General features: G+C 57.8%; 12 protein-coding genes across 12 annotated transcripts; 7 read left to right on the forward strand and 5 right to left on the reverse strand.

Annotated features, from left to right (window-relative positions):
* Positions 1–1,566: 1,566 nt before the first annotated feature.
* Positions 1,567–2,212, reverse strand: PG997_015185 (tetratricopeptide repeat protein; the record flags this gene model as incomplete). The annotated part of the gene is made up of 2 exons (XM_066819499.1): positions 1,567–1,990; positions 2,031–2,212. 2 exons carry the CDS (start codon positions 2,210–2,212, stop codon positions 1,567–1,569), a joined length of 606 nt encoding a protein of 201 aa, XP_066661687.1.
* Positions 2,213–3,449: 1,237 nt separating this feature from the next.
* Positions 3,450–4,541, reverse strand: PG997_015186 (uncharacterized protein; the record flags this gene model as incomplete). The annotated part of the gene is made up of 1 exon (XM_066819500.1): positions 3,450–4,541. The coding sequence occupies one exon, from the start codon at positions 4,539–4,541 to the stop codon at positions 3,450–3,452; it is 1,092 nt and encodes a 363-aa protein (XP_066661688.1).
* A 644-nt stretch (positions 4,542–5,185) lies between these two features.
* Positions 5,186–6,222, forward strand: PG997_015187 (4-hydroxy-2-oxoglutarate aldolase; the record flags this gene model as incomplete). Its single annotated transcript, XM_066819501.1, has 2 exons — positions 5,186–5,339; positions 5,399–6,222. The coding sequence occupies 2 exons, from the start codon at positions 5,186–5,188 to the stop codon at positions 6,220–6,222; spliced, it is 978 nt and encodes a 325-aa protein (XP_066661689.1).
* Positions 6,223–6,810: 588 nt separating this feature from the next.
* PG997_015188 (tartrate transporter) lies at positions 6,811–7,417 on the forward strand (the record flags this gene model as incomplete). The annotated part of the gene is made up of 4 exons (XM_066819502.1): positions 6,811–7,001; positions 7,060–7,091; positions 7,163–7,264; positions 7,332–7,417. 4 exons carry the CDS (start codon positions 6,811–6,813, stop codon positions 7,415–7,417), a joined length of 411 nt encoding a protein of 136 aa, XP_066661690.1.
* Positions 7,418–7,861: 444 nt separating this feature from the next.
* PG997_015189 (MFS general substrate transporter) lies at positions 7,862–8,887 on the forward strand (the record flags this gene model as incomplete). The annotated part of the gene is made up of 5 exons (XM_066819503.1): positions 7,862–8,023; positions 8,134–8,241; positions 8,299–8,428; positions 8,497–8,664; positions 8,721–8,887. 5 exons carry the CDS (start codon positions 7,862–7,864, stop codon positions 8,885–8,887), a joined length of 735 nt encoding a protein of 244 aa, XP_066661691.1.
* Positions 8,888–9,126: 239 nt separating this feature from the next.
* On the reverse strand, positions 9,127–9,406 carry PG997_015190 (uncharacterized protein; the record flags this gene model as incomplete). Its single annotated transcript, XM_066819504.1, has 2 exons — positions 9,127–9,284; positions 9,340–9,406. The coding sequence occupies 2 exons, from the start codon at positions 9,404–9,406 to the stop codon at positions 9,127–9,129; spliced, it is 225 nt and encodes a 74-aa protein (XP_066661692.1).
* A 996-nt stretch (positions 9,407–10,402) lies between these two features.
* On the forward strand, positions 10,403–11,887 carry PG997_015191 (uncharacterized protein; the record flags this gene model as incomplete). The annotated part of the gene is made up of 1 exon (XM_066819505.1): positions 10,403–11,887. One exon carries the CDS (start codon positions 10,403–10,405, stop codon positions 11,885–11,887), a length of 1,485 nt encoding a protein of 494 aa, XP_066661693.1.
* An 80-nt stretch (positions 11,888–11,967) lies between these two features.
* On the reverse strand, positions 11,968–13,667 carry PG997_015192 (uncharacterized protein; the record flags this gene model as incomplete). Its single annotated transcript, XM_066819506.1, has 4 exons — positions 11,968–12,199; positions 12,234–12,448; positions 12,523–13,060; positions 13,111–13,667. 4 exons carry the CDS (start codon positions 13,665–13,667, stop codon positions 11,968–11,970), a joined length of 1,542 nt encoding a protein of 513 aa, XP_066661694.1.
* A 1,407-nt stretch (positions 13,668–15,074) lies between these two features.
* On the forward strand, positions 15,075–15,698 carry PG997_015193 (uncharacterized protein; the record flags this gene model as incomplete). Its single annotated transcript, XM_066819507.1, has 2 exons — positions 15,075–15,316; positions 15,377–15,698. The coding sequence occupies 2 exons, from the start codon at positions 15,075–15,077 to the stop codon at positions 15,696–15,698; spliced, it is 564 nt and encodes a 187-aa protein (XP_066661695.1).
* A 1,809-nt stretch (positions 15,699–17,507) lies between these two features.
* PG997_015194 (uncharacterized protein) lies at positions 17,508–17,729 on the forward strand (the record flags this gene model as incomplete). Its single annotated transcript, XM_066819508.1, has 1 exon — positions 17,508–17,729. The coding sequence occupies one exon, from the start codon at positions 17,508–17,510 to the stop codon at positions 17,727–17,729; it is 222 nt and encodes a 73-aa protein (XP_066661696.1).
* A 65-nt stretch (positions 17,730–17,794) lies between these two features.
* Positions 17,795–19,348, forward strand: PG997_015195 (uncharacterized protein; the record flags this gene model as incomplete). The annotated part of the gene is made up of 1 exon (XM_066819509.1): positions 17,795–19,348. The coding sequence occupies one exon, from the start codon at positions 17,795–17,797 to the stop codon at positions 19,346–19,348; it is 1,554 nt and encodes a 517-aa protein (XP_066661697.1).
* A 537-nt stretch (positions 19,349–19,885) lies between these two features.
* PG997_015196 (uncharacterized protein) lies at positions 19,886–21,160 on the reverse strand (the record flags this gene model as incomplete). The annotated part of the gene is made up of 1 exon (XM_066819510.1): positions 19,886–21,160. The coding sequence occupies one exon, from the start codon at positions 21,158–21,160 to the stop codon at positions 19,886–19,888; it is 1,275 nt and encodes a 424-aa protein (XP_066661698.1).
* Positions 21,161–22,018: the final 858 nt, after the last annotated feature.

Here is a 22,018-nt window from a genome sequence, read left to right on the forward strand (position 1 = left end):
TGCCGGCCTCGCCCTCGAGAAGATAGCATGATCTAGGCTCGGAGGCGTATGGGGTGGTGCTCTCTGTTCCTGTCTGCAAATCGCCGCGATCGTGTGCGCATGCGCAGGATGAGAGCCGCACGAACGTTTGGGAGGGGAACCTTGCATTAGCTGTTTTGTTTTTTTCTTCCTCTCTTAAGTTGGCTTTTTGCTTTTTTTTCTTAGTCCCACAAAGGCGTTTGATACCTAGCATGACATGGCATGGAGCGTGAGAGAGTGGGAGAGACGCGACAACGAGGAAGAGAGGGGAGGAAATGAAGACGACAACGACGCCTGGGCGACTACTCGACGATTGTTTTCCAGCTGTTTCGCTCTACCACGACCCCGCTGGCGGTGCCCTCGACGAGGTTCATGGTCCCTTGTGTCTCTTTGAGGCTGGGGACATGATGAAATTGGTCAGGCTCGAGAAGTTGGACCACGGCCAACGCATCGAGTCTGTCCATCGCTCCCATGCCGCAGTCCACATGCGCCGAGCCAGCCTTGCGACAAACAGCACAGGGCCACAATAATAGGACTATCGGGGGCGAAGCGACAACGGGTCTCGGTAGACGGACGAGTAATGATCGGGTCGGCCAACAGAAGGATGGCCGATGGCTTCAGTGCAGCAGAGTTGCTGCCACTGCCACGCCCCTGTACTCTAAATACAAATTTCCGGCATTTACATTGACTTTGGATGGGTCCCTCGATCATGACTTGACTGCTGCGATGTGTTTGGGGAAACGCTTGTTGCCGCCCCGTAGTGGTGTTTGGAACCGAATCCGATGCTATTGCTGTAGCCCTATAGACGATCCATATTGGCTTAGCTTGATCGTGCCGTGCGGGACTTGTCCATTTTCGCCCGTATAAACCTGCATCTCGGTCCAGGTCGGAGAAACAAACGGGGGAGCTTGGTGGACCGGGCTTCGAGAACGGGGCTGGCGGTGCGGTATGGGCTGCCCCACGGGAAGACAACGAGTTAGTCCGGTGTGTCTATCGAACGATATATACATTGTTGGTTCCCTTGCCGATGATGCTCAACCGGGAGAGCGTAGCCGCCTTCATTATATCATGCACGGTTGAATTATGTCTTGTGGCAGCATTAAGCTGGGTTCTTCTTGAAAGTACATCAAGCACATGGCAGTACACATGGGACCAAATCATCAAAAGTATATGCATGTGTAAAGCAAGAGTTTCTCAATTCAATGAATGCATCCAGGGCTGCGAAATATGATATCCAGTGCGAATCCGGAACGCCAGGAGCTTGCTTTCAGCAGCAGCAGCCATAAAAACCCCTTTCCTATAATTCAACATGTGCCCCGTTAGACCAAAGGGGTTCGAGTGGTCCTTCTCTGTCTATCCTTCGCCACGGAAGAGAAATGAAGCTGGGTGGATGAGTCCAGGACTGCGCCGGTATTTGTGTGTATGCAGAGCACGAAATCCAAGCCCAGTTCCCTGTTTCGGCCACCGCTATTCTCCCATCTCGGCTTCCCTCTTCTTGCTTGCTTCGTCTTTGCGATCTCCCTTCCGAATACAGTGCCTCTTTCCCTCTCAAGCCTTCTCGCTGAGGGCCTTGGCCTCCTCGTGCCGGTTCTTCTTGTCGAGCCGGGCGAGGACCTCCTGCTGCAGCGCGAGCAGCTCGGCCTCCTCGCCTTCCATCTCGAGCCCGTGCCCGACCCAGTCGCGGGCCTCGTCGAGCCGGCCCATCTCGAGCAGGCACTTGCCGCGCCGCCACCAGGCCTTGGCGTTGCCGGCGCGCTTGGCCTCGACGGACGCCTCGGCGTCGACGGCGCCCTCGGCCCAGTTCTGCAGGGCCATGTGCGCCTGGGCACGGTTGGCGAAGAGCTGCGCGACTTCCTCGCGCACGAGGCCCTGGGGCTCCCAGAGGGGCGCTTCAGGGCCATCTCGATACCGAGCAGGTACATCTTGACGGCCTCGGCGTGCTTGCCCTTGCGGTACAGGTCGTTGCCGCTGTCTTTGAGCTTGGTGATGTTGGCGCTGCGCTTGGGGTTCACGGGGATCGGCGGCGGGGGATCTGGGGCGTGTTCTCGAGCGTCAGGATGCTGCGGTGCAGGCTGTTGAGCGCGGCCAGCTCGGCGTGCAGGGCCTTGGAGGCGTTGGCGGGGGCCTGGACGGCCTTGGTCTGGGGGTCCAGGTCCAGCGGGAGGAGGTCGAAGTACTCTTCGGTCGCGGCCATCTTGTCGGGGGGTTGTTTTGCTTCTTCAGTTGTCGAAATGCAGTGCTTGGGTCTTCCGAGGTGGGTTCAAGAGAGTCCCTCGAGGTGGAGATGTAGGGTTGGTGTCGTCGTTTGATGATTTGGCGAAGTGGTGACACTGGCGCAGCTGCTCAGGAATTCACAGTTTCAGAAAAGCAGCAAGTTGTTGGTGCCTTGGAGAGCAAAGGAGAGAGAGAGAGAGAGAAGGTCCTCGAAGAACGAACGCAATGCGGATTCAGAGACGGCAATTGAATATGCCAACGAACCGACCAACCAGCCGGATTGAATGGTAGAGGACACCTAAGAATTCAATAGCAGGGAAGACGCCCCACCCACATCCAGACTTTTGGCGGGCAGCTCGCGGCTGATAACGATAAGATTCCTGCCGCGTCTAGTTCTAATAATGGAACTGGACCCCCATGCAGTTCCTAACCGCCTGCCGCCAGCCCTGGAGAGTTACTGAGCTACTACTGAAGGCATCAAAGTCTCTTCTGGCTACTTGAGTTAGCTGGAACCTCGACCTCAGCCTGCATGAAGACGGGTATTCGTCGTCCAAGCTGTATCATCCAGAGGTCACACCAGTCGACGGCGCAGCGGGAGCAGTTCTAATCCCTCATGCCACTACCACAACATTCAAAAGGAACGCCGTCAGACTCTCTCAGGAAGTTAGAGGGCGAGATTGAGCCAACAAATGCCTACGATCGTCTTGACCTACATGACTCCCGAGTGTTGAGGACTCGTTGCCGAAGTCACCCAGTTCTCAGGATGCCGAGCTGTGAGAAGCTCTTTCGCTCTTGAATATGCTATAAGCCCACCGTACTGGAAAGAGTCTGTGGTCTTCACGTTTACTGTAGTCCATTGCTCAAAACGATACTCGCTCTTAGAAGGATTTGGCAGTTCTTCTAATTCGGTGGAATATATACCGCTATTTGGTCTCAACCTTTCAACTGATTACGTAATTTATCCGATGTGGTGTAGTGGCTAACATTACACGCTCTCAAAAAGATCCGTGTAGCCCGGGGTTCGATTCCCCGCATCGGAGGTGATTTCACTTTTGCTTTTCTTTTTGGCACGACAGTAATGTGCTTGATATCTATTCCAGAAGTCTAGTACTGTATGACTTAACATATGTTTTGTTTTTTAAGCCCAGAGAACCCGAGACTAATCAGCAGCTCTGGTCGCGCCGTATCCTGGGAATTTCAACAGTCTCGAACGACTCTCAAAGATGAGGCCCGCCCTGTCTAGACTTCTTCATCAAGTGCTGATTGACCGGAGTTAAGGGTGGCTGTCCTGACAAAACGGCCAGCACGTTCTTCATGGACAAGCCTTCGAAGCCGATGGCGGTTTCCAGCGCGCCGCCCGCCGTGTGGCAAGTGAGCGTCGCGTTTCGGAAGCCGGACAATCTGGGGTGCGGGCGGGGCTCGTTCTCGAAGACGTCAAGTCCTACGGCAGACAACTGACCGGTTCCCAGGGCCTCTACGACCGCCTCCTCGTCCACCAGACTGCCTCGGGCGATATTCACCAGCCGAGCACCCGTCTTCATCTGTGCGATGCGCTCTTTGTTCATGAGCTTGCCGCTACCTCCCGGTGCTGCGAGAATGACGCAGTCCGCGCCAGCAAGTAGCTCGTCCATACTGGCGCACCGGGTCGCCTTGATGGCAGCCTCCTGCTCGGCGCTCTTGGGGATCGGGTCGTAGTAGGTGACGCGCATGTCAAACCCCTTGAACGCTTTGACGGCGATGCGGTACCCGATGTTTCCGAGGCCCACGATGCCGAGTACATGCCCCTGCGGGTTATGCGCCGTGAACTGCGCGTTGATGTGGGCGTCCGTCCAAGCCTTCGGGTCATTCGCCCGGCCGACCATGTTGCTCCACTGCATGTTGCGGAAGACGGAGATGGTGTGGTAGATGGCCATGTCGGCGACGGCCTCGGAAGACGCCAGCGCGCCGTTGCAGTACAGGATGCCGTGCTCAGCCAAGACGTCGACGTCGGCCCAATCGTAGCCCGCCCCAGCTGACGCCCATACTCTTAGGGATTTTGGGAGCAGCGAGACGAGTTCCCGGTCCAGGCGGCCCATCTCCCCGCCGGTCGCCCACCATGGACGGAACACCGCGGCGAAGTCTCCCCATTTCCTGTTGTGGAGGTTTTTTAAGAAGGCATCTCTTTGCCTCTCTTCAACAGAAGGGTGTATTATGGTGAACTTGCTGCTCAGTTGCTTGTATATGTCGGTATTGTACTTGATGGGATCCCCGAGGTGCAGAACGACGGGCTTCGTACCTGACGCAGTACTTGATGTTTGACCCGAAGACATGATGACCACTCGAGATGTCTGGCATGTGTCAGAAGTGAGCCACCACTCAAGCAAGTGCTCATTACATACCGCTTGTGGTGTCTCCTACTTTATGTTGACCATCGGAGACTCGCCCGACACGTTCGGGCTTACCCCGCACGTCGGCAACGAAGCTGTGGGGAGTTGGAGAAAGGACTCCCAACTGACGCTCGACTTCTTGGCACGATGCATCTCGGGTGTTTGTCCCTTGGATTGCGTTGCACCTCACTCACGCTTGGATAGTTAACTGCTCCAGTGAGCCTCGATGCATGTATGTGTTTCTATGTATCTGTAGACATCCAGAAACGCAGAGTGCCAGGCTCTCAAATATCGTCATTTGGTCTTGAGCCTGTGCAACGGCAGATCGGTTCGGGAATACGGCTGTGATCCGCCCCGTTTTGACACATGGCCGCGACGTCTGGATGGCATGATCACTACCCCAGGTCTCTCCACAAGGACCCATTCAGCCCATATTTTTGATCCGGGGTCGGTGGTTTGCCTTGCGACGTATTTGAACTATGATGATGTTCGTTCATGTTGCGGTCCTCTAACCTTTCTCCCTAGCTACTTCCTTGGTTCCCGTGTTTGTCTAATCATCCTCAAACCAGCACCACTCATCAGTCATCATGGTTTCCTCATCACCTTCGGCGCCGAGACCCTTCCCGCCGGGCGTCCACGTGCCAAGCCTCACATGGTTCCGCAATGACAAGACGCAGGAGATCGATTGGGACGTTCAAACAAAACACCTGGAGTTCCTAGTGAGCTCTGGCCTACATGGCAGTGAGTCTCAGCTCCCGCAGCCAGAGCTATGAGCAGATAACTAACCTACCGACCTGAAGTCGTCCTTGCCGGTACCAATGGCGAGGCCATTACACTCACACCCGAAGAGAAGTCGAAGCTCGTCCGCACCACTCGCGAGATAGCCGTCCGGCTCGGCCGGCCCGACCTGCCCATCACCATGGGCTGCAGCGGCGGCTGCACCCGCGACGTCATCGCCGAGACCGTGCTCGCGCACAAAGCCGGCGCCGACTTCGCCCTCGTCCTGGTGCCGAGCTACTTCCACTTCGCCATGGACTCGGACGCCATCGTCTCCTTCTTCGAGGAGCTCGCCGACAGCAGCCCCGTCCCCGTCGTCATCTACAACTTCCCGGGCGTCGCCGCGGGGCTGGATGTCAACTCCGAGATGCTGAGCCGCCTCGGCCGGCACGCCAACATCGTCGGCGTCAAGCTGACGTGCGGCGGCATCGCGAAGGTGGCGCGGGTCGCGGCCGAGTTTGCACCTCACGAGTTCGCGACGCTGGCGGGACAGAGCGACTGGCTGGTCCCGGCCATGAGTGTAGGCGGCGTGGGGACCATCACGGGCGTCGCGAACCTGTACCCCCGCGTCTGCCTCGAGATCTTTGACCTGTTTCGGAGCGGCAAGACCAAGGAGGCCGAGGCGGCGCAGCTGCGGCTCGCCAAGATGGAGTGGGGGTTCGGCAAGGGCGGCATCAACGGCACGAAATGGGTCGTGGCCAAGTTGCTCGGCTACCCGCTCGAGGGCTGCCACTGTCGCCGGCCGTATCCCGTGTATGCGGACCCGGAGAAGCAGGCGTGGATCATGGGGACGGTGCAGCCGCTGCAGGAGACGGAACAGAAGCTGAGCCAGGCAGCGACGGAATGAGGGGTTGTCTGAGTGGCTAGATAGTTTCATACAAAGAGCGTCATGTAGATATACTGCTTCTCCGGGCCCATCGATGGCAACACTAGCTTCTTTTTCTCTCTTCTTCTTGGTGTAGTTGCTTTCGTTATTGCAGCATAAGACGTAGGTTTGTTATATGGTCAAAGATGCTACGATATAGCGAGCCTAGAGCCCAGGGTTTACTATTTGGGAGCTTGGTCTCTCAGTAGGTAGCATCGACTACGCAAACACGGAATGGCCATATAATGCAACTATCTCTCCCGATGGAAGCTGCCGACCCGAAATATGTGGTCCAGGATGCATATCATCGAACGATAGTCTTTGCGGGGTAGGGAAACCTGGGGTAAAGCAGGGCTATCGTGGGGTTCTTCCCTGTCTTGGCGGAAAAGGGGTTCGGGCAGTAGTCCGACATGCTGACTGAGCAGTAGCCCTAGCTCGTATCCCCTCCTGAGCATCTTCACACAGGGATCTTTGATATATTGTATACATAACGCCTACTGTGTGGACTCCTCTAAGCACCAACCCACCCGCCTCCAAATTCTAGCCTTTCAACGCTTCTCTATATCAACTATGCAGGGCAGAGCCAGCATTACAGCTGATGACGACGTCTCCAAGCCAGACACTAAGCATGTCGATGAGGCCTGTTCGAAGCCGGTCGGTGTTCACACAGTCGCCACTCCCGAGAGCCTGCGCGGCATGGCCGAAGACGAGCTCAAGAAGCTGGAGAAGAAGATGGTCCGGAAGGTCGATTTCGTCATCCTGTAAGTCCTCTAGCCGCATTTCGCTGCACTTGCAACAACTGATCCGTTGATGAGGAAGGCCTATCATGACTGTCCTCTACATCCTCAACTGTAGGTCTTTTCTTCCCCCGAGGTGTGTGGACTGGATGCGCCTGGCATAGCTCGCTGACTCTTTACTGCAGACGTCGACAGATCCGCGTTGGCGGCCTCGAAGGTCTACGGCATCACCAAAGATCTCAACATGAGCGAGCACGATTTTGCTACGGCCATCTCCATCCTATTCGGTAAGTGTGAATAAGACCTTCCCAAAATGATCCAATGTCGACCTGAAAGCTAATGACCTGAAAACAGTCGGCTACATTCCGTTCCAGATTCCCTCGAACCTCATCATCACCAAGGTTTCTCGTCCCGGTTTATGTAAGCTTGGTGGTCCCTGACATGCTGCCTCATGCGACTTCAGATACTCTAATGCAACATACAGACATCTGCAGCGCCGCTTGTATCTGGGGCTGCGTCAGCGCCGTCACCGCGGCCGTCCAGTCCTACCGCTCCCTGCTGGCCGTGCGCGTCTTCCTCGGCGTCACCGAGGCCGTCTTCTTCCCCGGCGTCATCTACTTCCTTAGCGCCTGGTACACCAAGAGCGAGCTGGGGAAGCGCCTGGCCGGGCTGTTTATTGCCCAGATGGTCGGCAGTGCCTTTGGGGGTTCGTGGCCGCCGCGTGCCTCACCCTGGACGGACGGCACGGCATCACGGGGTGGCGGTGGCTCTTCATCGTGTGAGTTCGTTATTTCTTGGCTTGTGCCCCACGAGAAAACTGACTTGCTTCTTTCCCAAGCGAGGGCGTAGTGACTGTCGGCTGCGGCATCCTGTTCGCCCTCATCATGCCCGAGTACCCCCACAACGCCCGCCTGTTGAGCTCCGTCGAGCGCGACTACGCCGTCTGGCGGCTCGAGAAGGAGGCCGGCGCCGGCGAGGCCCACGAGGATACGACCACGAGACAGGGCTTCTTCCTCGCCATTGAGGACCCCAAGATCTGGGCGCTGGTGTGGTGCATGTTCATGACGCAGGCCATCGGCTCGAGCGTCAACTTCTTCCCGTGAGTTGCCCCTGGACTAAGCATCAAAACATTTTCATAGCTGACACCGGCACGTAGGTCCATTGTGCAAACGCTTGGGTACGGCAAGAATCAAACGCTCCTGCTTACGGCACCTCCTACCTCCTCGCCGCTCTTGTATTTGTCGGTGCTTCCTGGACTAGCGACGTAAGTACTCTTCACACCGCACAACGCAAGACATCCCGTGCTGACTTCCACACGTAGCGATACAACGCCATATACTCCATGATTGTGGGCTCGCTGGGCATCGGCGTCGCCGCCTACGTCATCTCGTTGGCGACCCTGGATACCGGGGCCCGCTACTTCGCCATGATGTTGATGCCGACAGCCGTCAGTAAGTCTAGCCCCTTTTCGTCTTACTCCTCCTTGCGCAGGTGGGTGTAGACTTACAAGAGTGCACAGCGCTTCCCCAGATCATGATGTACAAGACCCTCAACCTGCACATGGCCCGCCCCTACCCGAAACGGTCTGCCGGGACGGCTATGATCAACTCGCTCGGCGGACTCAGCAACCTGTGGGCGAGCTATCTGTGGTACGCGCCGCCACACTACTACGCCGCGTTTGGGTGCTGTAAGTCTTTCTCACTCTTCGTACGAGACACCTACTGATGATTGTCTAACATGCAGTATTGGCTTGCGTGGCGGTATTCTTCGTCACCATCACTGCTTACCGCTGGCACGTCCGCAACTTGAACAAGCTCTTGGGCGGAACTCCGGAGCAGCAGGGCAGGGCCATGAAGAGCGGCGTGACGCAGCAGCAGATGGACCTGGGCTGGCGCTACATTGGGTATTAGGTCGCGAGATGACTGTTGCAGATGTCTTGTTCATCCTTCGACATCAGGCAAGTCATATTCACGGAATTGTCACGGCACTAGCTGAGCAATTTCAAGCATGGACTCGTTATCATTGACCGGAAACATATGCTAGAGCTGCATTGGCTGCCTGTGAATCCAACATCCCGGGCCCAAAGTCAAATGTCATATCCTCCTTGCCCATTAATCGTCATCATATGTTCACATCCCAGACTGGACCTCTAGAGCTTGTCGTTGGGGCTGCCCAGAGGGGGCCGGCAGGTGGACTGGTTGGGCAAGCCGCCGAAGCGGCAGTTGTCGGAGCAGCACTGGCTGTGGGCGGTGCAGTGGCCGCCCTCGGCGACGCACTGGCGGGCCTCGACTGCCATGGGGTTGGCAGCTAGGGGAGGTGTGTAAGTACGTGGAGGAACTTCAACTGTTTGTGAAAAACTCACGGGTGGTGGCCGGGGCAGCGGCGACAACGGCCACGAGGGCGGCGACGAAAGCGAATTGCATCTTCATGATGAAAAGTGTGAAGGTAGGGGCTGGTTGTTTGCTGTTGATGATGGGTGTTGGATGAGGATGGGATGCAGTAGTCGGGGTAGAGGAAGGAAACGGGATGCCCTTTATACTCATTGCGTGATCGCTTCGGCGGTGTCTCTTCTGAGTATATGCTTACCTACAATGAGTCGGGGCGGCTTCCGGTCCCATAGTGGCTCTGGTCCCCGGTGTCAACCTTGCATCCGCGGAGCTTATGCCTAGCCTAGCGGCAGTGTTACACCCCTAGGGTTGGCGCTCAATGCTACCACGCTTTCTTTGGGAGATAGGCAATAGGGCATGAAGCTCGGGGTGGCGCTAATTGAGAGAAGCCTTGGTGTGTTGCATTCGGTGCCTGCCAAGGCACGCCAGCAGGTTGCTTGAAAAGAGAACCGAACTCCAGCATCAGACGAACGAGCAGCCGATGTAGCCATTCTGACCAAGAGAGTCGTGTGTTGTTGACGCCGCGCAATAGAGCCGAACCAGGACGCCGTCGGGGGTGTGACCGGTTTGAGTTGCAGTGACAGCGGCCGATGTGACATGGCCCCAGACGACGCTATTCGCGGCACTCATAAGCCGACCGCGCACTGTCCTCAGCGCCTTGGTCAGGCTAAGTTCGCGGGGGAGTCTCCATCTCTGGCAGACCCGCATGACGGCACTTGAAAGTAAGCATATCGACTCACAATCGTGTCTCTATCGGACCAGCCCCGATCGAGTTGCTACGTACGGCTTGTTTGGTATTATTTATGCTAACTAAGCAATCAGCTAATCACCTTGGCCATACTGTTGATGGATGGCCTGAGCCTCTGCCGAGTGGTCAGTTGGCTGTGCCTCTCCCTCTTCCTCTCCTCCCCTTTCGTGAGAAATCATGGTGGTTGGCTTCCCCATGTTGGCATGAACCCCACCCCCGCTACCCCTGCAGTGTTTAGTCAACGTTGCCTTATCCCAGAGACATACTCTGTACTTGCTAAGACTTCCACAATGCGGGACTTGCCCCTCGAGATCATTGACCGAATCGTCCACTTTCTACCCGGAGGCCAAGATGAAAGACGCAAGGGAACACCCGAAGACGGCAGGCCGCGCCTCGCGCCCTACGCCGCCATTTCGCCCCAGTTTCTCGAAGCGGTGCAGCGCCGCGTCTGGCGCTCGCTGTACGTCAGCACCTGCCTTCTTGACGACTGTGCACAGCACCTCCAGGGGCGGCGTCCGGGCTGGCTGCGGTCCCTGACCTTCCGCTTCGACCTCCCCGACGTCGAAACGGCCAAGCTGGGTTGGTATGAGCAGCCGGCAGAGACTGTCGCCGCGAGCGAGGAGTTTGGCCTGCACATGCGCCGGCTGTTTGACATCCTGAGCCGCTTGGAGCCAAAGGGCACCCACGACGTGCATCTGCATCTTGCCGACGTTGCCCATCTCGAGGCACCCGACGACATGAGCTACCGCGGCCGCACGCGCATCACCCTGCCCCGTGCGGACGAGCTACCCCTTCTTCACTGCGTAAGCCGTCTATCGTTTGCCGCATGGCGTCGTCAGCCAGCTCCGAACGTCCAGCTGGAGATCGCGGCGCGGATGCCGGATCTGACGGCCTTGCATCTCGTGCTGCACCAGTTCGGGTTGAAGGACTCGGCGCTTCTCCGCCAGGACCGCCGGAGCCTGGCCGAGGCCTTGACAACGTACTCGGAGCAGACCCGGGACGTCGCTCATGCGGGGTTCAGCATGATCTTGGACAGCCGGTCTTTCTTGCGGCATATGGACCCGCGAGCATATGACCTGCTGGGCGCCTCGCTTCGTGGCTGGTCGCAGCGGTTGACTAGCCTACGCGTCCAAGGGGTCTTCAATGCATCACTCTTCTGGCCTCAAGCCTCCGAGTCGAATGATGATAAAAGTACAGTCAAAGAGCCGGAATGGCCGGGCATGCAGAGCTTCGAAGTGCGACTCGAGCGTTATGCCCCGGACCTGCAGTGGTACTTCGTGCCACCGGCCGACCCCGCCCAGGATCCCAAGTTCCAACTGCTGTTGTTGTCCCGGGACGAACCAATCGAGATCCCGGGACCGCCTTACAGTGACGATTCGGACGAGGAAGAGGTCTTTGCTATCTGCAACATACCCCACGAAGACACAATGCAGCCGCTGTTTGCGTCTTGGGCCAAGGCTTTGTCGCGCATGCCCTCGCTCCGGACCGCGCGGATCGTATTTCGGGTCGAGATGTTGAACATACAGGCAAGAAAGGTGAGCTTACAGGATTGGGCGGTTGTCTACGAAGCACCCGGGCACCAAAACAAGGACGCGGCGTGGTACGACAAGCTTAGCCCACAGGAGCGGGCCTGCAGACGTCTCATTTTCCACAATACCAGGGGCTGGCGGCCGACGCAGGACACGCTGGACTTGTTGAAGGCCGTCGGGTCCAGCAGCTGGCCGGGCACGGAGATGGCCGTCTTGGCCGTGTTTTGGGATACGATTGTGAGATAAGTAATGGGAGTATCAATTGTTCTACTTCTGCCTCTTCGAACTTCGCAATCTGCTGCTCTCCTTGCCTCATCGCATCCCATTTACAACTCGGCCGCGGCCGGCGCGATCGAGGTCGGGTAGTAAAAGAGCTCCCGCGGATCGTACTTGGCCTTGAGCGACCGCAGCCGCGGCAGGTTCGCGCCGTAATACACCCGCTGCGCCGTCTCGCGGTCCAGGCTCGAGTCGGCGTAGTTGATGTACATGCCCCAGTCCTTTTTGTCCAGGGACGCCGTCGTCGCGTCCACCCACTTGTCCAAAAAGGGGAAACCCGTCCTTGGGGTACGCGCCAAAGTAGGTGCGGTCGTACAGCTGCACCAGGAACAGCTTGTCGCGGTGCGCGTACGACGACAGGGCGTGGTCCCCGTTGGTCACGGCCGAGTGCTTGCCGCCGTGGATGTCGAGCTGGAACCACCAGGACCGCGTGTTCTTCGAGGTCGAGTTGAACCAGTAATTAGTAAAACTCTTGCCCACTTCACCGCTCAGGTCTTTGAGTTCCAGGCTCTTGCTGTAAAAGGTCTCTTGCTGCGACGGAAGTCAGTCAGAAAAGGGACTTGTTGGCCAGTGTCAAAAGGGGCCTTCATCGGGGGTCCATTTACCTGAGAGTAAGGATGTGTCGGATCCGTCGGCGCATTCGCATAGTGGGCAAACGCCTCCATCCACGTCGTGTTCACCGCCTGCATGACTTTTAGGGGTGGCGTCGTCGTATTGAGCAGCGGCGCCAGGGCCGCTTGAAGACCCGCGACGTTGCCGTAGAACAGGCCCTCGAGCTGCGACGAGAAGCCCGAAGAGAACAGGCGCATGTTGAGGTCGGCGGGCATGAGGTCCCGGGCGTACGCCTCGACTTTGGCCAGGTTGGCGGACCCCGTGGTCAGGTTCCACCGGAACGGCATGCTGAAGTACGTCACCTCGTCGGGGACGGGGAAGGTGTCGAACTCGTACGACGCCACGACGCCGAAGTTGGAGCCGGCGCCCCGCAACGCCCAGAAGAGGTCCGGGTTCTCCGTGGCCGAGGCGTGGACCACGCTCGCGTTGGCGAGCACGACGGTGGCGCCCACCATCCAGTCCGTGGCCAGGCCGTACTTGTGCGAGCTCATGCCGAAGCCGCCGTGGAGCGAGTGGCCGCTGACGCCGACGCTGGGGTATGGTTAGGCAGAGCTAATCAATGTTGATGAGGAGAAGCTTACCCTGGGCAGGTGCCATGCGAAAAGGCCCTTTTCCCCTGCTTGAACAGCTCCGTAGCGACATGGCCCAGCCTCGCCCCGGACTGGACCGTCGCAATGTTGGTCTCGGTGTCCAGGGTGACGTTGTGCATCCGGTCCAGCTCGATGACGAGGTGCCCGTCTTCGCCGCCGAGGCCGCTGGAAGCGTAGCTGTGGCCGCCGCCTTTGGGCGTCGCCTTGATGCCGACCTGGGCGGCGCACGACACGGCGGCCTGGATCTGGGGTACCGTCGTGGGGACGGCGATGGCCACGGGGGTGTAGTGCAGCCGGTCGTTGAAGGGTAGGGTGTCCTGGGCCCAGCTGGTCGAGTTCCTCGCGTTGGTCGGGACTTCGGCGGTGTGTAGGCATTCGTCGAGCGAGGAGCGCTTGTCCAGGGCGGCACCCCGGACAAGAGGGCCCAGCAGCCCGAGGCAGAGAGTCTTATGCATCTCGAGGTTAGTGAACTTCGAGTCGATGTGTGGTACGTAAGTGTGCCTTGATCTCTGATCTCTGGGAGCATCGAATTCAGCACCGGTAGACATGAGTCTTATATCCTTGAAGAAGGAAAAGGCGGCCCCCACGTATCAGGAACTGCCATTCGTGGGATCTCGGTCAGTCCATCCGGGGGTTTCCTTGGTTCACCAGGGCCCAACCCAGTGGGAAGCGCGCGTCCTAATCAGCCGCCAAGAGAAGTAGGGCTATCTTGGCTTGCAGTGATTATGCCGATCGAGGTCGCGGCCAAAAGGGCGCCACGGGTGTGACCTACCTCATCTAAACCGGACCCCGTGACTGGCGTACCTCTAGAGTGATATCTCGCGTCTTCTTCGCCAACGTGAGCCGCGCACTTTACGAATCGGCCCAACATCAGCTGTTGGACGGGGACAGGCTGACCGGGCGGGCTGTCGAGACGGCATGGGAAGCCGAACTGCCACTCAGCAGCATCAGGGAGATCATTTCACCGCTGCATGCATCGTCCTTTTCCCCAGATATCCGGCACGTGCCGATGGTGTCATTGAAGACTACATACGCATATGCCCTGGGGAGCCTGATCTGGGGTAAGTCATAGTTGGGAATGGCCGCTCATAGATTGAGTTAATGTCATTTGACAGTCGTACAAGCCATGGCCAATATACCAGTTCATGACCATCGTGCCATAATCGTACAATTGAGAAGAGGACCCAAGCCCATCACGGAATACCAGAACCATGTGTTGATATCAAGTCTGGAGAGAAGTCAGGAGTTGACGGGGTTCCGAACAAACACGTGCAGGGGGTGCCATGGCCATGGACTCGGCGCAACACGTTATCTGCCCCAATTTGAAACGGAAAAGGGAAGCATGGGAAAGAGGGATTCCTACAATACGACCATTAGGCTAAAACAATTGGACAAAGTGCGGCCTGCCTGGCAATCCTTAGACCCGCCCGGTTTCCACTCTCGACGGGAGGATGCTCCGAGATCCCAATCGGGCAGACGGAGGGAGCGCTGCAAGGCACGGTTTGGCAGTCTTGTTTTAGTATTGTCCGTTGATCGACAGTCTCACATGTTTAACATCTGCCGTTGCGTTTGAGCCTCTGCGCCAATCTGGGGCCAGAGAGCTTGGCCCATTTGCGCGCAATGGATCCAGCAATCTGTAGCAATCACCCGTAAGTGGCAATCTCACGATGTCGGCAACTGACTCTTGGACCGCGTCAATGAATGTCGTCGGCATCGGTACTACCCTCTTAAGTATGTAGTGCATGTTGTCGCCGGTTCTCCTCGCCATTCTCCAGGGTCGGGCTTACATCCCATGAAGACGGTTCCACCATCGTGATCATGATGAAGCGTCTGACTTACCTGGCCCTGGCCGGGCTCGCGGGACTACTGGCCTCGGCGCAGAAACTGGTCCTCTCCTACATGACCCCGGTAGCCCTTTAGGTTATGACCTGCACATCCGACGGCTTAGGCGCGGGATGCTGAAGCTGGGGCAGTCGGTGCCGGACGGCGCCCAAATGCCCGGGTGGCTGACGTACGACTCGGTCTCCAAGAACGTCTACATCCTGGTCGAGAACCAGTGTTCCCAGGCTACGGCATTCTACATCAGCGACATCGGGTCTTTCGAGTTGTTGGGGCAGGCCCGCACCGACGACGGCGATGTGCATGGCATCCTCTACGGCGGGTCGGACGGCGGGAGCTTCCTCGCCATGGCCGGATAGTAAGTAGAAGCCTTTGAGGAGATGCGATGATGCGGACCCCAGACTTCCCGATCTCGCAGTTACACGTCCTTCATCACGACCTTCGAGCTGCCTCTGGACCAAAGCTCGCGCGGGCTGCTGCGAGAACACTTCAGGATGTCGCGGCCGGGCCCCGTCAAGTCGCGCCAGGACGCGCCGTACCCCAACGCCGTCGTCCTCGACCCGACGGGCCGCTTCCTGCTGGTGCCCGACCTGGGCGTCGACGTGATCCGCAACTCTAGTGTTGACCCGGACTTTGGTACGCTGGAGGACTGCAGGCCGGCCAAGACGGGCGACGGCGACGGTCCGCGCCACGGTACTTTCTACCAGACGGAGGGAGCTTCAACCACGAGGATGGGTTGACGGATAGGCGCTGGCTTTAATACATGACAATATTAGAAACCATCCAACGCCAGCGGCAGCCTGGTCCGAGACAACATGGTGAACAAGAATGCGGATCCGAGGTAATGCAACTTTGCCGAGTCTGGCTGATCAAATATTCAGAAGCAAGGAGCCTCGTTGATGCTACTTTGCGCGTTGTCGGATTGGAAAAGGGGCATTCGATTGACGAATTGAGGGGTTGTCTTGAACGCCCCTCGTTGGAACCACCAACGTTTCTACGGTCGCATCCAGTTGAAAATTACACACGATAGTCTCCTGCTGGTATATCATCCTACATTTCTTTCTCTGATTCCATTGGGTCTAATGCGAGGAGTTGAGACTTCCCAGGTGTAGCTGTGCATGGTGAGGTTTAAAGATAACATGCGACATGTCGGGGATTTGAACCATGGACTAAAAGTAGATCAAAACGACTACCGTAAGAAACAGAAGAAAAAGGCAAAAAGAGAAGGTGTTGACTGCGGCCAGTGTGGATCGAACTAGAGACTTGTTAGCTAACAGGCTCTTGATACACATTGTAAGCAATGGGTTGCTTACCACACGACCTCCAGATAGGCTGATGAAGTTTTTCTTCAGTCTGGCGCTCTCCCAACTGAGCTATGTCCGCTGACGTTGGAAAATCAGCGTCTTACAGCAGTATCTATTCGTGAGGGAGTGAGGGGGCTGAGGGGTTTGTTTGACTCGAGGGCTGCAGGTGGCATCAAGAAGTCGCTCTAGCTGCATCTGTCGGGTTTGGCCACAGCTCCAGCAAGAGTCTTGACCTGGCCAGCTCAACATGCATATTGTTTGACTCAAGTGACGACACCAGCATATGCTACAGGGCTGGTTACATGTCACTGATTTATGAGGGGCACCTACAGATAGCCAGCGGACAAGAAACAAGTAAAGCCTCATGCGACCGTGGTTGCGCCACACGATAGAGTCGGGTTGCCAGTACGGATCTGGGTATCGGAAATTTCATCATCGGCAGCACCTGACGCAATAGAGCGCCAAGAAACAGGAAACCGTTAGGAGGCGGCTGATAATCGTTGGCACTATTGGATACCGGCAAGTCGGCAGCGGACGCAAAGTTAGGGGAATAAGGGAAATAAGAGAGCACAGCCACCAAACGATCTGTGAAGGACCTACCTCCGCGATGACCAATGGTTCTGCTGCGACTCTGCCCTGATTCTGGATTCCGGGGTTGCGCAAAGTGGGTTCTGACATCAACCAGCAGCCCATGACGCGCCCGCCAATCCACAGTCTAGGAGCACCAGCCACTGAGACTTTCGACGGGCATCCTACACGCCTCGTGACGCTATTCTAGAACGGCCAGCTTCCATCGCAAACTCACAAGTGCCATTGCAGGCATGGCATTCTCGGAGTTGGTCCAGACCTTTTGGGGTGTGACGTTCGTCTCCGAGACCCATTACGTAGCTCGCTAGTGACGATCCAACCCCTTCGGCAGTCCTTCCCGTCTATCAACCATCTGCCCTGTTTCAGGGCGCGGCCTGATGTCACTGAGGCTGCAGAGGAACAGGCTCTGCAAGCTGGCGAACTGCTGTTAGCATTGGGTTCGCGGCCTGGCCTAGGATGTCAGAGGATTGACTAGATGCTGATTATATATACCTTTACTCTCTCCCAGTTCGTAGAAGCAACTTAATACAATCATCACAAACATTATACCCCAACAAACAACAAGCTCATACTTCTACTACAGTTAGAAGCCCATACTCAACTTACATACTACCACCTCAACCCACACAACTTCATAGCCAAACCAAATCATTCAATATGGGTCTCGGAACTAAGATCAAGGAAGCCATGCACGGCGACAAGGAGACCACTCAGCAGTCCCCCACCACCACCAGCCACAACAAGACCGCTCCCGGCGCCTTCCCCGCCGACGACGTCCCTCGCACAGCGCACAACACCCACAACACCACCTCAGTTCCTTCGGCCGCCGAGCCCCGGACAGAGCCCCATGGCGGCAAGCACTCCCCGATTACACATTAGGCGGCAAGGAGCGCCGCCACGAGGGTGGCCTGAGCCAACATGGCGATGTTACCAACACATCTGGCATGACCAACACCACATCAGAGGTTCCTCATTCCGGTACGACCGGCACACACGGTCACAACAAGCTCGCCAAGGACGCCCCTTACGACGAGTACGGATCCGGAGTTGGCGGAACTCACGGCCGCTCGCACAACGACGGTCTCACATCTGGTCACCAGGGCACTCACGGCACTACTGGTATGACCGGCTCTAACCACGGCATGACCGGAAACCACGGCAATGCCGCCATGGCTGGTGCCGAGACGGGCATAACCGGCGCTCCCCACGGCACCGGCATGACTGGTTCCCACGGAACAGGTATGACTGGTGCTAACACCGGCATGACTGGCGCGAACAATGGTATGACCGGTTCCAACCACGGGGCCACCGGCAACACCCACAACACCCCCGGCATGATGACTGGCGCCACCGGCACCCACGTCACCTACGACGACCGTATCAACCCCGGCACTCCCACCACCAGCAACCAGTCCAACGTCCGCACCGGCACCAGCACCGGCGGGCCCGGCCTGTCTGGCTCCAACATGACCCACCGCCCGGCTGATGGTGGCAACAACCTCACCCGCGACCACAAGGTCGACGAGTACGACGCCCCCACCAACAGCAGCGGCCGCGGCAAGCAAGGCCTCGCCGGTGCTGCCGGTGGTGTCGCCGCTTCCGAGCTGGCCAACCGCCACCACAAGGACGATATGCACGCCTACAACACCCCCGGTGCTTCTGGCATGGACACCGCGGACCGATGGCACAACCGCGCGCCTGGCCACAGCGGCGGCGCCAACGAGCCTTCTCTGATGGGCACCACCCACATGAACCCCACTGGTGTCAACTCCGGCATGGCTGGCGGCCACCCCAACTCGGGCATCGACTCTACTTCCCGCGGCGTCAACGAGCCCATGATGGGTGGTCACAACGCCACTGGCCCCATGGGTAACACCACTGGCGGTGTCCCTGGCGCCCACGGCCACCACAACACCAACTCCGGCAGCATGCTCGACCCCACCGGCAGCAGCGCTACCCACGGCGCTGGCATGGGCCACACCACCTCCGGCGCCGGCGGCCACACCAGCATGCTGGACCCCCACAACACCACCAGCCGCACCACCTACGGCCACGACACCGGCCACCACAGCCATCACGGCCACCGCGAGAACAGTGACGGCATGGCTCGCGGCATGGCGCCTCACATGGCCGGCGGCGGCATGGCTGCTGACGAGTACGCTGCCGGCGTGCCCGAGCCGGGAATGGCTGGCGCTGGCAACCACGGTATGACTGGCAGCCACGGTATGACCGGCAACACCCACGGCGTCCCCAACGAGGCAGGCATGACCGGCTCCCACATGGGCTCCGGCACTGAGCATGACCTCGGCGGCAACCCTACCTCTCCACACAACACCACCAGCGGCGGCGGCCTCGCCAACAAGGTCACCGGCATGGGCGACGGCCACCACGGCCCCGGCCACGCCGGCGCCAAGGTGCTGCACCGGTGCGACCACTGCGGCAGCGACAACGACATCTCGCGGTACTTCTCCAAGGAAGCTGCCTACCGCATGTCCTAAGCGTTGGAGTTGAGGAAGATACTGATGAATCTGATGAGATAAGATAACTTATGATACCACCTACTATATATTAGCTGCGATGAAGTAATTTGATGACGACGTTCCAAAACATTTCCTGTTACCTACATGCTATTCGAACCAATTGTGACAGCTTTGAAATGGCCAGTATTTCTCATCTTCAGCGGGCAACGAGCATTTTTGGATTTGGATATCGTAGAAGCAATGTCCTTACCTCCGACATTAGTAACCGAAATATCGTAACACTAACAATGACGAACTGAAAGACACGAAAGTTAAGCACTAATCAAAGCGTATATACGTGTAACGAGACTGGGATCATGACTGTATAACCCAACTCCAGTCGCAAGCACGCATGGAAGAAGTAGGTAAGTTCCCTGCAGCAGTGCCGTCACGCCTTGGACCAAACAGCAACATGGGGACGAGCAATGGCAAGTAATTGGGTATCATCATATTGGTTAAGTATCTCCGTAGTAAACATATCTCATAAAAATTCCCATCCGCGATATAGCCATATCGTTACACGTATTGTTGTTGTTGTGTCATTTCCGGGGCACCGCGCGCCGGCGTTCGCCTCGTACGATTATTCTTATTCTTCCTCGTCGTCCGCCATTCTTCGTAATAGGAGCCCGCCGTCGTGGCGTTCAGCCGGCGAGTCCTGGCGCTCCGGTACTGCTCTTGCGTCGGGAAAGCGTCGGCGAGGGTATTATTGTTGTTGTTGTTATCATTATAGGCCCGGTCATCGTCAAACCGCAGCTGGTTCCGCTGGTCGACCTCGACGCACGCCCGCACAAAAAGCGCAAAGTGCGTCCCCGTCGCCAGCACGAACATGGCCAGCAGGGTCTGCAGGCTGGGCACGTAGAAGCCCTCGCGGTAGAGGCCGAGGTTGGAGGCGAAGTGGTAGTTGCTGTTGCAGTGGCCCCGCAGCAGGTCGTCAAAGCCGGCCGTGTCGATGGTGACGCCGTCGGCCGCCGCGACCGCCGCCGCCACGGCGTTGCAGTCGCGGCGCGTGTCGACGACGTCGCTGTAGACGGACGAACTGAGGTAGACGGCCAGGGCGCAGGTGAGCCAAAAGCATAGATGGCCGCCGACGTGGGCGCTCGGGTGCATGCCGCGGCGCACGGGCGCAAAGGTGGACGAGGTCGAGCGGCGTACGCAGTAGACGATGAGCTCGGTGCTGTTCCAGAGCAGGGTCGTGATGGTGATGGGCAGCGACCAGAGCCCCACGCCGTCGGCCAGGCCGCCGTGGACGGCGAACAGGCACGACAGCACCAGGATCACGACGGACCAGACCATGGACAGCAGCGTCAGGACGCGCTTGATGGTGTGCCAGCGCTGGCTGAAGGGGGGCAGGCGCTGTTGGTCGTGGGGCGTCGGTATTGCGGCCGCGGGCGTGGGCAGCCGGTCTGCGGGATCGTCATTGTGTAGGATGATGTGGCGGTTGCTGCTGTCGTCGACAAAGTTGCTGTTGTAGTGGGACGGTTCGTAGGAGGGGGGCGTGAGGAGCTGTCGCGGGCTGTAGGGCGAGGATGGCGATTGATAGTAATGATGGCGACCTTGTTCTTCTTCAGCGGTCGGCATGTCGGAGGTTGGGGGCGGTTTGGGGCGATTGGCGGTAGCGGGCGCTGGCGTCTCCACTGTAGCTGCACCCGCACCTGCACCTGCACCTGGAACTGCGCCTGGAACAGCGCCTGGAGTGGCAGAGCCGGCCTCTTCGTCCCTCTCGGCCTTGATATCGCGGTCGAAGTCTTCGACCTGCGTGAACTCCTTCACGTCTCTGCTCCGTCGGGTCATGGTGCGTAGAGGGGATTGCCAGCCCATGTCTCGGGGCCGGGCCTGGCAACGCTGCTGTCTCTATTTCCGTCTCTGGTGGTGGTGGTGGTGGTGGCAGGGTGAGGTGCAAGTCGCACGGCAAAGAACAGCATCTGGGGGTGAAGGTCCGGAAAGGCAACAGAAAAAGAGGAGGGGCGGAGAGACGGACGGGATTAAATGGACAGTCTTGCGCGCCGAGCAACATACGAGTGCGTTTGAGGAGAAATTGAACCCAAGAGAAGTCGAGAACTTTGGGAAGAATTGGCAGGCCTTCGCCCTCAGTCATAGGCGTCCAAAGCCAAGTAGCCAAGACCACGGCCAAGCATTCGCTTGCTCACCAAAAAGTCTCGGCAGGCGAGCACCTCGTCTGCTCGCGTTTTGTGTGATCCTCTTTTTTTTTCCTTCTCTTTCTTTAGGAACCGTCTCAACTCTGCCTGCCAAGACGAAAAGACAGAGAGAAAAAGAAAACCGCCGTGGTGGTACGGTACTGCACGAGAACGTCGCAATAAGCGGTGCATCTCGCTATACCTGCTTGCATATCATGACTTTAGCTTCATCGCCGACAACAGTGACTACTTGACATTGCTACCCCAACTCCAACAGCCAAGTACTTAGCAGGCTAGCCCAGACAGCACCGCAAACCCAGCCGGGCAGTGAGGTCTAACAATAACTCACCCCCAAGCCGCCTCAAACGAAGCCGGGCCTTGGTTTCTTGGGGGGGCTTGGACCTTGGGGGGACAGGCCATCCATGCTGGATTCCCTCTCCTTCCCCATCCCCCGCCGTCCGTTTGCCAATCCCAAACTACGCCCAACACGCCAGCACGCCTGACGCCGACGCCG

Source organism: Apiospora hydei, assembly GCF_038363865.1.
Source record: "Apiospora hydei strain CBS 114990 chromosome Unknown utg000010l_segment0_segment0, whole genome shotgun sequence".
Taxonomy (NCBI): domain Eukaryota; kingdom Fungi; phylum Ascomycota; class Sordariomycetes; order Amphisphaeriales; family Apiosporaceae; genus Apiospora; species Apiospora hydei.